The 15,293-nt window shown below is 43.1% G+C and overlaps 1 protein-coding gene across 9 annotated transcripts in view; it reads left to right on the forward strand.

Moving 5' to 3' along the window:
- Positions 1–15,293, forward strand: part of LOC139233945 (uncharacterized) — a 926,529-nt gene that overhangs the window by 670,609 nt on the left and 240,627 nt on the right. For 8 of the 9 annotated variants that reach the window (XM_070864651.1, XM_070864643.1, XM_070864634.1 and 5 more), the window contains one exon: positions 6,076–6,265. In XM_070864651.1, the coding sequence (XP_070720752.1) occupies positions 6,076–6,265 (190 nt within the window). Of the gene's footprint in view, positions 1–6,075; positions 6,266–14,086; positions 14,188–15,293 lie in introns of all 9 variants that reach the window. The other variant, XR_011588246.1, reaches the window with a different exon arrangement.

A 15,293-nucleotide genomic window follows, 5' to 3' on the forward strand; every position in this document is an offset into this window, starting at 1 on the left:
ACTAGCAGTTTTTAGTCATGCTGCTGTCTGTGTCCTTTCTCCCACTATCTGTCTGTGAACACTAATTTCTCACCTCAATAATTTAAAAATGCACTGTTAGTTTAGGGCTAGAAATTTGTAATAGCCAAGAAATGGGCAGTGTTTAGACTAAAAATGGTTAAGTAGCGTCACCTGAAAATTGTCTAGAACGCAGACAAAATTTGTGCTCACTCCTCATTAAAATGATTGCAGTCGTGAGGGGGGAGACGAGGAGGAGGAAGAAGATATTGCGTCACTGCATTTGTCACTCGCAGACACCAGCTAGGATACTGGCACTAGGCGTTCTTTAGAGGCTAGTGTAGTAGCGGGATCTGCACAGCGTGAGGCACTGGGCACAAGTGGGCATTAGTCTAAAAAAATGAAGCTCATTGGCATTACACTGAAAAACTGGACCAATATCAGGGGCAGTCTAATTGCAAGTCATGATTGCCATGAGCTTTTTTCACTACATAAAGGGGAGATTCATTGATGCTGGAGTATCTCATTCTCATCATTGTTCGGAGTTTCAACTCCCAAGTACTCATATTGGGACTTTGAGCATGTGAACCGCCCCCATCCCATTCCCCCACCATGATTTTTCATCCCTTTGGACAGAAAGTCAAGGTGTGGGCCACTTGTGCAAAATTCCCCACATGAGCTCTTGGTAGACAAAGCTGTTTATGCCATTCCCCGGAGCTTTCTTCAGCTCTTCTGCTAAATTTACAGCAGACGATCGGGAGAACCCCTGCAAAAATTCTACCCCATAGAATCTTATAGCACAGAAGGAGGCCATTTGAAAGAGGTAACTAAATAGATCCATTCCATCAACCGTTTCCTATACCCGTTAAAATGTTTGTTTTTCAATTATCTAACTATTTCCCTTTGAAACCTTGGGGCTGAAATTCGATTTTGGCAGTAGCGCAAAATGTGCAATAGCAAACTGGCAACCCATTTTACACACTGTCCAATTTTATTTTCCACTGACTTGAATAAGTGATTTGTTAGTTTGCTGAGGTATTCGTAAAGACACCTCTCACCATTGTGTGGAATACCCTTTAATCTCTGTCAGTCTGTGAGAAGGGCAGGCTTTTAAGAACAGAGTGAGACGCTTTTAAGGACAGAACACAGACATCCAAAAAAAAAGGCAATTGGGTTTTGGGAAATAAAATGGTGCACTGACAGGCAGACAGCAAAATGTTGTGAAAATCAGGGGACCACAGGGGACTGTCATTCTTCCCTGGGCTATAGGATAGAACACAATAAGGTTATTATGTTCAAGTTAAGTGAGATAACCGCTCCTCTCGAACTGTGGGTAGTATCATGTGTTCTTTATTTTGTATCATGGATATATGATGTCCCATTTGAACTAAGCAACTCTAATCTTACCTATTGGCCTATATGCTTCACCTTACTGTGGAATTATTTTTGTCTCATCTAGTATTAACTCTGTCCGTCTTTTGAAGAGATTAAAGAAACGCGCGCATAAAGTTCCGGTTCAGGTTGCAAGGGGTTACCTGCATGGGTTATTTAATTGCACAAGTAAATATAAGGCAGTGTGAGTCGGCTCCCATAAAAGTAAGTTGTGCAGACTGCTTATGGGATGGACTGATCCCACTAAACCAAAGCTATCTATGGTTGACCTGAATTTGTAACAGAGACCTTGCAGGTGCATCTGATCAACACAAGTTCTAGCCACATTTGATGTTCAATTAATGTCAGTCACATGTATTTCAATAATTATTGTGCAGCATAACAATTTTTTGGACACTTGAGTGAACATAAATATTTTCATCTGCATTAGTCAACCACAACTTAGAAAAAAGCATCGCAGGTAGCTTCAGAAAGATCTAAGGAATAAAGACACTGAGGTGAAGAAGGAGATATATGGGGGGACTTGGTCACAGGTAGGTTTTAAGGGGAGTCTTAAAGCAGGAAAGGTAGCTGGAGAGGCAGAGGGGTTTAGGGAGGGAATTCCAGGTTGAAGGCTCTGCAGCCAATGATGGAGCAAAGGAGGAGGGGGGTGTACAAAAGGCTAGAGTCAGAGGAATGGAGAGTTAGGGAAGTGGGTGATTGTAGAACTGGAGATATTTACACAAATGAGGGGTGAAGTCATGAAGGGATTTAAACACTTGGGCTGGATTTTCGGCTCGGTTGTGCCCCTATTTGTGCCCCGGAGGGCCGGAAAATGTTGTTTCTAGTCGTAATGCCGGGCGTCCAGCTTTTACCAGCCGGCTGGTAAATTCGGCACATGGTTTGCGGCGGCACAAAAACTTACCACCCCCGCCCTCTAGTTTCACTGAGATCATGATCGTGCAACATTCTGCTAGCGTCCTGGATGCAAATTTCAGCCCTAACGCCCCATTAAACGGCTGCCCCAGGAAAATCTGAAAAACAGGCATTCCCAGTTTGCAGCAGGCGGTATTGGCGGCGTATTTAAATGGAGGGAGGAAGATCCTACATCGCAGGTCACATTGATTGCAACGTTTGCGCACAACACGCTGCGTGAAGCTCTGACTTGAAAGTGGCAGTTTGATCTGCCATTACAGTGTCCTTACAAAGTCAGTGAGAGAATTTAATGAGGGCAATAATAGTTCATCAGTGTATCATGCTGCATGCTATTGCCAGGCGGTGTCAAGCTAGAAAAAGGGCTGCTGGCTATGTCGTGCCATGGATGAGGAGAGGCCAAAGACATCTGGGCAGAAGGGATTACTCCTCATGGGTTTACAGGCACCAACACTCATACCTCCAGCTCTCGGAGGGGCAGTGTGTGAGAAGACTGCGCTTCAGAAAGGAAATTCTGACAGAGATATGCCATCTCCTACAGGCAGACCTACAGCCATCCAGTGCCAACAGGACTGCGCTGCCCATCACAGTGAAGGTGACTGTGGCGCTGGCCTTCTTTGCCTCCGGCTCCTTCCAGGCAACAGCAGGGGACATGTGCAACACCTCTCAATATGCTACACATTGCTGCATTTGGCATGTTACAAAGGCTCTCTACGCCCACAGAATGGACTTCATAATGTTCCCAATGAGCAGGGAGAGCCAGAAAGAGCAGGCATGTGAGTTTAGCAGAATTGTGGGCTTCCCGAGGGTTCAAGGAGCTAATCATTGCACATACATGGTCTTATTAGCACCATTCCACAATGCAGAGGTTTTTAGAAACCGAAAGGGATTCTAGTCCCGAAACATCCAGCTGGTGTGCGACCACACGCAGTGCATCCTCGCAGTGAATGCCCGCTATCCAGGGTGCGCACATGATGCTTTCATCTTGCATGAAAGCAGTGTCTCACGAATGTTTCAGCGACAAAGGGAAGGGCATGGCTGGCTGCTCGGGGACCCCACCACAGAAACGGAGCAGCGCTACAATGACAGCCATGCAGTCACCCACAACATCATTGAACCAAACAATTGGGGAGCTCAAGCAGCGCTTCCGATGCCTCGACCACTCTGGAGGCAGCCATCAATACTTCCCTCAACAGGACTCTGAATTCATTGTGGTCTGCTGCATACTATACCACTTGGTCATCATGTGGGGCCAGGCATTGTCAGTGAGGATTGCAGGCCAACCTCAGGAGGAGGAAGATGATGAGGAGGAGCCTGGCGAGGCACCAATTGGACATCCACCCCATCCACGGAGGAGGCAGCATGGAGATGCTGCTGGAGCAAGCGCGATACATTGCCAGCTCATAATGGACCGGTTTGCGTGAATGAAAGAAGCTGAGGAATGCATCTAATACTGGCGATGCTATTTGCCACCATAAAGGCACATCTATGCTGAGCTTTGGAAGGATGCACATGACATCAATGACAAAGGGTCAAAGTGACATTTTTATCAAAGCAAGTAACAAACAATACTTCCCCAACAACAAAAAAAATACAATAAACCAACAAAAGCAAATGAAACAATAAACAGTGTTCTGCTGCAAGTCAGTGAACAACAAGTTCATTTATCAAAAACAACTATTTACAGGTGTCCTCATTATATACCAATGTATCTGCACAAGGTTGTCCCACTCCTTAATTGCACTTGCCCTGACATTCCCCTCCTCCCTTCCCTTCATCCCCCTCCCATGCCTGCTGCTCCTTCTCAATGAGGCCTCAGTGCCTACAGCAAGGTTGCTTAAGGGCTCCTGTGTTAGGGGGCAGACAATGCAGATGGCGTATGACGATGCCCTGGGCCAGCTCTGGACCTGGAAGACCCGCCTACCAATTGCTGCACCTGACCATTGGCGGAAGCAGTCTCTGATGGCTGTGGTGTGTACCGTGTAAGGTGTATGATGGGAGAGTCAGTGATGGGAGCTGGAATGCTGACATCCTGAGGCAGGATAGCACCTTCCATTTCCTGGGAACCACTCACACTCAGACTGGGCTGGGCCTCAGCATGCAGAGCACGATATGTCACCACAACTTGTTGACCTGCTTCGGCACTGTCATTTCCCCGTTGGACAGTGGGGAAGATAGAGAGGATGGCACCAGTCAGCGTATGCATGACATCACCAAGCTGAAGCGTAACTTGTATCTGCGATGTGATCGCTACTGCAGGAAAATTGTGCAAAATATCATTAATTCTCATGATTGAGGTCTAGATTTCACACTTCCTAAGTGGTATTATTTAAATGGAGAAAGATTGCAAAGTGCCGCAGTACAGCGGGACCTGGGGGTACTTGTGCATGAAACACAAAAGGATAGTATGCAGGTACAGCAAGTGATCAGGAAGGCCAATGGTATCTTGGCCTTTATTGCAAAGGGGGTGGAGTATAAAAGCATGGAAGTCTTACTACAGCTATATAAGGTATTGGTGAGACTACACCTGGAATACTGAATGCAGTTTTGGTTTCCATATTTACGAAAGGATATACTTGCTTTGGAGGCAGTTCAGAAAAGGTTCACTAGGTTGATTCCGGGGATGAGGTGGTTGATTTATGAGGAAAGATTGAGTAGGTTGGGCCTCCACTCATTGGACTTCAGAAGAATGAGAGGTGATCTTATCGAAACGTATAAGATTACGAGGGGGCTTGACAAGGTGGATGCAGAGAGGATGTTTCCACTGATGGGGGAGACTAGAACTAGCGGGCAAGATTTTAGAATAAGGGGCCGCCCATTTAAAACAGAGATGAGGAGAAATTTCTTCTCTCAGAGGGTTGTAAATCTGTGGAATTCGCTGCCTCAAAGAGCTGTGGAAGCTGGGATATTGAATAAATTTAAGACAGAAATAGACAGTTTCTTAAACAATAAGAGGATAAGGGGTTATGAGGAGCGGGCAGGGAAGTGGAGCTGAGTCCATGATCAGATCAGCCATGATCTTATTGAATGGTGGAGCAGGCTCGAGGGGCCATATGGCCTACTCCTGTTCCTATTTCTTATGTTCTTATGTAATGGTTCGCTGCTTACTAGGAATGCATATCAGCCTGTTTTCTTTATCTTCATCTTCCAAATTTAACTATCTGGTTGAAATACTTTAATCTCCATCCCACAGTACCCAGCAGTAGACAGAAGGTGCTAAAGAAAGAGTAGATGTCCGCCTGAGCAGTAACTGTAGCAAGTATTAATACCTTCACAAGATCCTTTTATATTGATCTCAGTAGAGTCTTCAGCATTTTTAGTGCGTCTCCTGGGCCATAGGTCGTAGCGATTTTCAGCAGTTTTATAGTTGTATTGCAGCTAGTCGCACCAGATTCGCTCTTCAGAAACTGGCATCACATATGCTGCCAACATACACCAATATCTGAGAGAAAGAGGGATTTTAAAAAAAATTCTGGAGTGGCAGTTCACTGGTCCAAGAATAAGATCAACTGGTTTCAGCTGGCTTTATTTCCATTTATTTTTTTTTAATCAAAAGATTGGTCAGCAAATGTTATATCTCCGACCAATTACCCTATTCTTTCCCTTTAATAGTCACTCACTAGTGTCAGATTTATCTCAAGGACTCTTCTTTACTTGACTGTAATCATTAGTGGCAATGCTCAAAATCAGGTAATAACCTAACTATTAGGCCATATTAAGCATATATTATAGGAAATTCTCTGGACTTTAACTTTGAGTATAACACTTTTGCAGCCTGCAGAATTACAATGCTGCGCGCACTGGAAGAATACAGAGCAGTAGACCGCATACGGACATTTTTGATGCTATTCATACTAAGAAGACAGGTCCAACTCCATACGAAAGAAAAATGGCAACTATCTTTCTTCAGAAGTTTATCCGAGGCTGGCTTGTGCGTGTCACATGCGACAGGATTAAAAGCAAGGTGAGTGTTTTATCTTCCTCGCAATCTTTACTTGACAGTTGCATTGGTTCGTCAGCGATACTTTTTTGTAATTATCGGGAAAAAATTCTTGTGGTCTTCTTGGCTACTGAATAATTTATTAATGTTACTTACAATTACAAAAACTTACATTTATATAGCAATTTAATGTTGAATAACAGCTGTGACTGAAACTTCAGAGGATTGTATTTAGAAATAAATGGAAGTTATGCGAAAGAAGGAGATATTACGAGGGTGTAACCAAAAGATTGGTGAAAGAGATGGGTTTTAAGGATGGTCTTAAAGCAGGCGAGGCAGAGGGCTTTAGGTAGTGTAATGTCTGTAAGCTTGTAATGTTTGTAGCTCCATACTGTGGATGTGGACGTATTGTGTACTGCAATTGCAGGGTTAATAATAAACAGAACCAGGCAGATTTCCGGAGGCTTCCGAGAGAGCTGCCTGCCATGTTGGAAGCTGTGTGTGCTTGTGCTCTGTGAAGATATCACATTTGGCGATTGAGATGGGATTTTTTCAGATGATTTAAAGCTTAAATTTTGTTGGTGAAGGAATCAGCCAACCGACAGAGAGACTTTGGAAGTTCCTGTCTTTGGAAAAAAGCTATGAAATCCGAGGTAAAATACAGAACACGGTGTGAACAGCTAGAGATTAAAATGGCAGGTATAATTGGATATTTGGGGTAATATAGACACGACCGGGAACGTTTTAAAGCGTATGTGGATTGGCTAGAAATGTATTTCATTGCAAATAACATAATCAAAGTTCCAGACAATGCAGTCCAGAACCGGGCTGTGTTGGAATGTAAGAGAGCGATCTTCTTATCAGAGGCAGGTCCGGCATTATATGACACTCTTGTAAATCTGCTTGTGCCTGACGAGCCAAAGGAAACAACGCTTAAAGAGATTTTAATGAAGCTGGAGCAGCACTATAACCCCAAACCATTAGAAATTGCTGAAAACTATCGTTTCGGGATTCGGAATCAAAAGACTGATGAAAGTATCAGTGATTACATCGTAGCATGAAAAAAGCTATCGATGCACTGTAATTTTGGAAACTTTCAAAACCAGGCATTACGGGATCGGTTTTTTTGTGGAGTGAAAAATGATGCGACCAGAAGGAAATTATTGATAACGGATGACTTGACTTTTGAGATTGCATGTCAGACAGCGAGGTCGATGGGCATGGCCGAACAATATTCCCGAGAATTAAATAATAATTACGTTCGTCAGTCAACTGAGATAAATCATCTGCAGGTTCAAAATAAAAGATGGTGGGGGCCCAAAGTCTCAGAAACTGGAAATTCTAACAGAGCATCGAAGTCGTGCTATTCGTGCCTGGGATAACACATTGCTCAAAGTTGTCAATATGTGAAGGCAGAGTGTTTCTTCTGCAGAAAGACTGGGCATCTTGCGAAGGCATGCCGGCTGAAGGGTAAACCAGCTTTTAAAGCTACGAGTCCAGCATTCAAAGCTATGAGTACAAATCCCAAGAGACTACATAGCATGGAAGAACAATAACGGGACTAGGAGATGTTAGAGTTACACGTCATCAGGAGCACGAGGTTAATGGACAGCGATTCGGAAAGCATCAAAATCCACATAGATGTTACGGGATTCAAGATACCAATGGAAATTGACACGGGTGCATCCGTGAGTGTAGTACCGGAGTCACTATAAATTGCGTGATTTTCAACTGGAGAAATCCAAGATAGAGCTGCGAGGCTATACGGGAGAAAAAATTCCTGTGGTAGATCATATCACCGTACCGGTGAAATATAAAGATCAATTTCAGAACTTGCCTCAAATAGTAGTGAAAGGAGACAAGCCTGCCTTACTAGGAAGAACTTGGATGAGTTCACTGAAGTTGGATTGGAGTAAGATTTTCTGTGTGGAAGCGAGATTTTCATCAACGGATGAGGTTATCAAGAAGTATCCGAAGGTGTTCTGCGAAACGGGCAGTCCGATCCAAAGCTTCAAGGTGAGTGTCAGGGTACAGAAGGACGCTAGATCGGTTTACTACAAGTCATGTTCCGTACCATATGCACTCAAGGAGAAAGTTGAGCAAGAATTCAAAAGACTAGAGACTGAGAACATTATTTGTAAGATAGATCGATGTAATTGGGCTACACCCATTGTCAAAGTCTGATGGTAAGGTAAGATTGTGTGGTGATTATAAAGTAACCGTAAACCAGGTTCTAGAGGGTAATTTCCCAATACATTGCCGAATGTAGAAGATTTGTTCACAACACTGACAGGTGGTCAGATCTTCTCAAAACTGGATCTTACGAATGCCTACTTACAGCTTGAACTAGATGAAGAGTCCAAGTCATGTTTGACTAAATACTCATCTAGGCCTATATCAATTTAATCGGCTACCGTTTGAGGTGACTTCCGCCCCTGCCATATTCCAAAGGGTGGTGAACCAGATTTTGCAAGGTATTGAAACATAGAAACATAGAAACATAGAAAATAGATGCAGGAGTAGGCCATTCGGCCCTTCTAGCCTGCACCGCCATTCAATGAGTTCATGGCTGAACATGCAACTTCAGTACCCCATTCCTGCTTTCTCACCATACCCCTTGATCCCCCTAATAGTAAGAACTTAATCTAACTCCTTTTTGAATATATTTAGTGAATTGGCCTCAACAACTTTCTGTGGTAGAGAATTCCACAGGTTCACCACTCTCTGGGTGAAGAAATTCCTCCTCATCTCGGTCCTTAATGGCTTACCCCTTATCCTTAGACTGTGTCCCCTGGCTCTGGACTTCCCCAACATTGGGAACATTCTTCCTGCATCTAACCTGTCTAACCCCGTCAGAATTTTAAACGTTTTTATGAGGTCCCCTCTCATTCTTCTGAACTCCAGTGAATACAAGCCCAGTTGATCCAGTCTTTCTTGATAGGTCAGTCCCGCCATCCCGGGAATCAGTCTGGTGAACCTTCGCTGCACTCCCTCAATAGCAAGAATGTCCTTCCTCAAGTTAGGAGACCAAAACTGTACACAATACTCCAGGTGTGACCTCACCAAGGCCCTGTACAACTGTACTCAAATCCCCTCGCTATGAAAGCCAACATGCCATTTGCTTTCTTAACCGCCTGCTGTACCTGCATGCCAACCTTCAATGACTGATGTACCATGACACCCAGGTCTCGTTGCACCTCCCCTTTTCCTAATCTGTCACCATTCAGATAATAGTCTGTCTCTCTGTTTTTACCACCAAAGTGGATAACCTTACATTTATCCACATTATACTTCATCTGCCATGCATTTGCCCACTCACCTAACCTATCCAAGTCGCTCTGCAGCCTCATAGCATCCTCCTCGCAGCTCACACTGCCACCCAACTTAGTGTCATCCGCAAATTTGGAGACACTACATTTAATCCCCTCGTCTAAATCATTAATGTACAATGTAAACAGCTGGGGCCCCAGCACAGAACCTTGCGGTACCCCACTAGTCACTGCCTGCCATTCTGAAAAGTACCCATTTACTCCTACTCTTTGCTTCCTGTCTGACAACCAGTTCTCAATCCATGTCAGCACACTACCCCCAATCCCATGTGCTTTAACTTTGCACATTAATCTCTTGTGTGGGACCTTGTCGAAAGCCTTCTGAAAGTCCAAAATATACCAACATCAACTGGTTCTCCCTTGTCCACTCTACTGGAAACATCCTCAAAAAATTCCAGAAGATTTGTCAAGCATGATTTCCCTTTCACAAATCCATGCTGACTTGGACCTATCATATCACCTCTTTCCAAATGCCCTGCTATGACATCCTTAATAATTGATTCCATCATTTTACCCACTACCGATGTCAGGCTGACTGGTCTATAATTCCCTGTTATCTCTCTCCCTCCTTTTTTAAAAAGTGGGGTTACATTGGCTACCTTCCACTCCATAGGAACTGATCCCGAGTCAATGGAATGTTGGAAAATGACAATGCATCCATTATTTCCAAGGCCACCTCCTTAAGTACTCTGGGATGCAGTCCATCAGGTCCTGGGGATTTATCGGCCTTCAATCCCATCAATTTCCCCAACACAATTTCCCGACTAATAAGGATTTTCCTCAGTTCCTCCTCCTTACTAGACTCTCCGACCCCTTTTATATCCGGAAGGTTGTTTGTGTCCTCCTTAGTGAATACCGAATCAAAGTACTTGTTCAATTGGTCCGCCATTTCTTTGTTCCCCGTTATGACTTCCCCTGATTCTGACTGCAGGGGACCTACGTTTGTCTTTACTAACCTTTTTCTCTTTACATATCTATAGAAACTTTTGCAATCCGTCTTAATGTTCCCTGCAAGCTTCTTCTCGTACTCCATTTTCCCTGCCCTAATCAAACCCTTTGTCCTCCTCTGCTGAGTTCTAAATTTCTCCCAGTCCCCGGGTTCGCTGCTATTTCTGGCCAATTTGTATGCCACTTCCTTGGCTTTAATACTGTCCCTGATTTCCCTTGATAGCCATGGTTGAGCCACCTTCCCTTTTTTATTTTTACGCCAGACAGGAATGTACAATTGTTGTAATTCATCCATGCGGTCTCTAAATGTCTGCCATTGCCCATCCACAGTCAACCCCTTCAGTATCATTCGCCAATCTATCCTCGCCAATTCACGCCTCATACCTTCAAAGTTACCCTTCTTTAAGTTCTGGACCATGGTTTCATTTTCCATCCTAATGCAGAATTCCACCATATTATGGTCACTCTTCCCCAAGGGGCCTCGCACAACGAGATTGCTAATTAATCCTCTCTCATTACACAACACCCAGTCTAAGATGGCCTCCCCCCTAGTTGGTTTCTCGACATATTGGTCTAGAAAACCATCCCTTATGCACTCCAGGAAATCCTTCCCCACCGTATTGCTTCCAGTTTGGTTAGCCCAATCTATGTGCATATTAAAGTCACCCATTATAACTGTTGCACCTTTATTGCACGCACCCCTAATTTCATGTTTGATGCCCTCCCCAACATCACTACTACTGTTTGGAGGTCTGTACACAACTCCCACTAACGTTTTTTGCCCTTTGGTGTTCTGCAGCTCTACCCATATAGATTCCACATCATCCAAGCTAATGTCCTTCTGAACTATTGCCTTAATTTGCTCTTTAACCAGCAATGCTACCCCACCTCCTTTTCCTTTTATTCTATCTTTCCTGAATGTTGAATACCCCTGGATGTTGAGTTCCCAGCCCTGATCATCCTGGAGCCACGTCTCCGTAATCCCAATCACATCATATTTGTTAACATCTATTTGCACAGTTAATTCATCCACCTTATTGCGGATACTCCTTGCATCCAAATAACATGCTACCCCTGTTATTTGGATGACATACTAATTTCAGCACCAAATAGGCAAATTCATAATAACATATTGAATGAAGTCCTCAAATGGCTAGAGAAGCACAGAGTACAAGTGTCTGCTCGTAAGTGTGAGTTATTTAAAAACTCAGTGGAGGACTTAGGGTACAGAGTAGACAAAGATGATTTACATCCAACCATGGAAAAATTGAATACAATCAGAAATGCACCCACTCCCAGGAATGTCACTGAACTTCGTTCATTCTTGGGTCTTTTGAACTATTATGGGAAGTTCCTACCAAATTTGGCTACAGTATTACATTCACTGAAAGGACTTTTGAAAAAACAGGTCCATTGGAAGTGGTCAAAAGAATGCGATACAGCATTCAAGGGGTGTAAAAGCATATTGGTAGAGAGCACCATGTTAGTTCACTGTGACATATCTAAGGAGATTAAGCGAGCATGTGATGCCTCTCCATATGGAGTTGGTGCAGTAATCTCTCATGTATTAAGTAGTGGGGAGGAGAGACCAATTTATTTTGCTTCACACACTCTCACTGCCAGTGAGAGTAATTATGCGCAAATTGAAAGGGAAGCTTTGGCATTAATTTTTGGGGTCAAGAAGTTTCACAAATACTTGTATGGTCATAAGTTTACCATCGTTACGGACCATAAGCCCCTAACAGCAATCCTCCATCCAAAGTCCTCAGTTCCAACATTAGCTGCAGCCCGAATGCAGAGATGGGCTTTGATTTTTCAGCATATACATGTGATATTGAATGCAGACGATCAGCAGTAATGCTGATGTATTGTCTAGATTGCCTTCCCCATCACAAGTTACACCTGATAGGGAAGAAGTATTTTATTTTTCATACATTGATGAACTGCCAGTCACAGCTGAAGAGATTGGTAGAGCAACCAAACGTGACCCAGTGATGTCAAAGGTGTATGAGTATATTGCAAATGGATGGCCAAACCAGGTAACAGTCAAAGATACACATCCAATCTTCATTCGTAGGAATGAATTATCAGTCAATAAAGATTGTATCATGTGGGATGCAAGAGTGGTTATACCAAATAAATTCAGGTCCAAATTATTAGGAGACCTCCATGACCAACACCTGGGAATGTCCTTGACTAAGAGTTTTGCATGCAGTTATTTATGGTGGCCAGGTCTTGATAAAGATATAGAGTACATCGTGAGTCAGTGTACGACATGTCAATCGGTAAGCAAGCAACCACCACCAGTACCATTACAGCCATGGAAATGGTCTCCCAGGGTGTGGCAAAGGCTACATATTGATTTTGCTGAGTTAGAAGGACAACAGTTATTCATTGTGATTGATAGCCATTCGAAGTGGGTTGAGGTGTTTCCAATGTGGAAAATAATAACAAGTAAAACATTGGACATTTTGCGAAAATTATTTTCTTCATTTGGCCTCCCTGAAGAAATTGTTTCAGATAATGGACCACAAATTCATTCAGAAGAATTTGCACAATTCACGAGCAAAAATGGTGTGAAACATACCAAGGTTCCTCCATACCATCCTGCTTCGAATGGTGCAGCAGAGCGCACTGTACAAATTGTAAAACATGCCCTCATAAAACAAATGTTAGATCCAAATGCAAGGAAACGACAGTTATCATTGGATCACAAATTGGCTAATTTTTTGATTGCACATCGAAATACTCCTCATACAACTACTGGTAGAAAACCAGCAGAGTTGTTTCTCAAACGATAGCCACAAACCAGATTCTTGTTGTTAAAACCAAATTTGGCACAGTCCGTAGAAGAGACACAATTAAGATAGAAAGAGAATCATGATAGAAGTAGAGTAAAAGAGAGAAGTGTGAAATTATACCAGAAGGTGAGAGTGAAGAAACATCACCATAAATGGGTAAAGTGGTTACCCGGAAGAGTGGTGAAGATATGTGGTCCTTGCACATATTTGGTAAAGATGTTTGATAATGGACAGGTTAGGTTTGTTCATATTGATCATATTTTACATACAGACATGGAAGGAGTTGAAGGTGGGAATGATTCAATTATTTCTGACTCATCAGATAGTTTTGATATACCAGAAGCAAATCCTAAATCCAATGTACTGGACACAAATCCAGGAGGGAATCAGAATTAAAGTCTGAGTCTGAGTCAGGAAAACAAAGAGCCTGAAGTTAGAGTGAGTTCAAATGAAAATCAAGGAAATTCTGTGGAGGAAATCGTTCTTCAGGATGAGCCTCAAATGATTGTGAAATTGACACCCGGTTTGGAAGGTTCTGTTCAAGAGCGAAGGTATCCTCTTCGAAATAGAAAACAAGTGGTAAAGTTAAATTTGTAAATATGGAAAAAAAAAGTTTATATCCTGTGTTATGTATAACCGTGAAAGTTATGTATGATGTTTGTTATGATGGCTTCTTCATTAAGGAGGGAAAAGTGTAAGGTCTGTAAGCTTGTAATGTTTGTAGCTCCATACTGTGGATGTGGACGTGTTGTGTACTGCAATTGCAGGGTTAATAATAAACAAAACCGGCAGATTTCCGGAGGATTCTGAGAGAGCTGCCTGCCATGTTGGAAGCTGTGTGTGCTTGTGCTCTGCGAAGATATCACAGGTAGGGAATTCCTGAGCGTGAGACTAGATGGCTGAAGACACTGCTACCTATAGTGGGGTGAAGGGTGCACTAACGGCCAGAGTCAGAACAACAGAGAATTCAGAGCAGAGGGGTTTATTACTGCACAAAATAATTGATTGTTTAACACCTTAAGAGATTATTTTAGTAAGGGGTAGATTTTGATCTGGGCTTGTTTGTGAGGATTGTAGTGGGCTATGGGGTGGGGGGCGGATGTTGATCGCAACAACTGTGGATTTGGGGGAGGACTCCTGCTCCTCCTGGCTCTAGGACATATTTTTTTTTAACAAAACATTCACTTACAACAACCACTTGCATTTATATAGCACCTTTAACATAGTAAAATGTCCCAAGGCGTTTCACAGGAACAATGTCAGACAAAACTTGACACCGAGCCACATAAGGAGATATTAGGACAGGCGACACGAAGCTTCATCAAACAGGTAGGTTTCAAGAAGTGTCTTAAAGAAGGAAACCGAGGTGGAGAGGCAGAGAGATTTAGGGAGAAAATTCCAGAGTTTAGGGCCGAGGCAGCTGAGGGTTCGATCACCGCCTGACCTGGTCACTGCTGAATAATTTCTGGATGGGGTCCTTCAACATCTGTCAATTTACATATTTAAAACACCTATTTTAAGCTTCCACCCGTAACACCTAAAAGAAGGGCTCCAGTAATTTTGCAGTTGGACAGCTTGTACCCAATCTGCACAGGCATTGGTCCCACTGCTAAATTGGTATGCTTTGCGTCCGTTTTATGCCCTTAAAATTGCCACGATGCTCACGAATTTCTATCCCTCAATGTCTCTGGTCAATAGTCTGTTTGCCAGGTTGATCAGTAGAGTCACATTTTTATTATCCCTGGGGATTAGATATTTCAAAATTTATTCTAAGGGTATTGTGTAATGGTAACGCATGAGTTTCCATCTATGACCACCCACACACAGGCCCAATTTAATTCATGCAGTAAGACATACTAACCTCCTCTCTGCCAAACCTATTGAACTCCAGAGTAGGTTTCACTAGATGTAAGTGCTAATCCCTGCTCGACCACAATGACTAATTGTCTTGGTGCCAACATAAATTGAGTTGAA

The sequence above is a fragment of the Pristiophorus japonicus genome, chromosome 2 (assembly GCF_044704955.1).
Source record: "Pristiophorus japonicus isolate sPriJap1 chromosome 2, sPriJap1.hap1, whole genome shotgun sequence".
NCBI classification, from domain to species: domain Eukaryota; kingdom Metazoa; phylum Chordata; class Chondrichthyes; family Pristiophoridae; genus Pristiophorus; species Pristiophorus japonicus.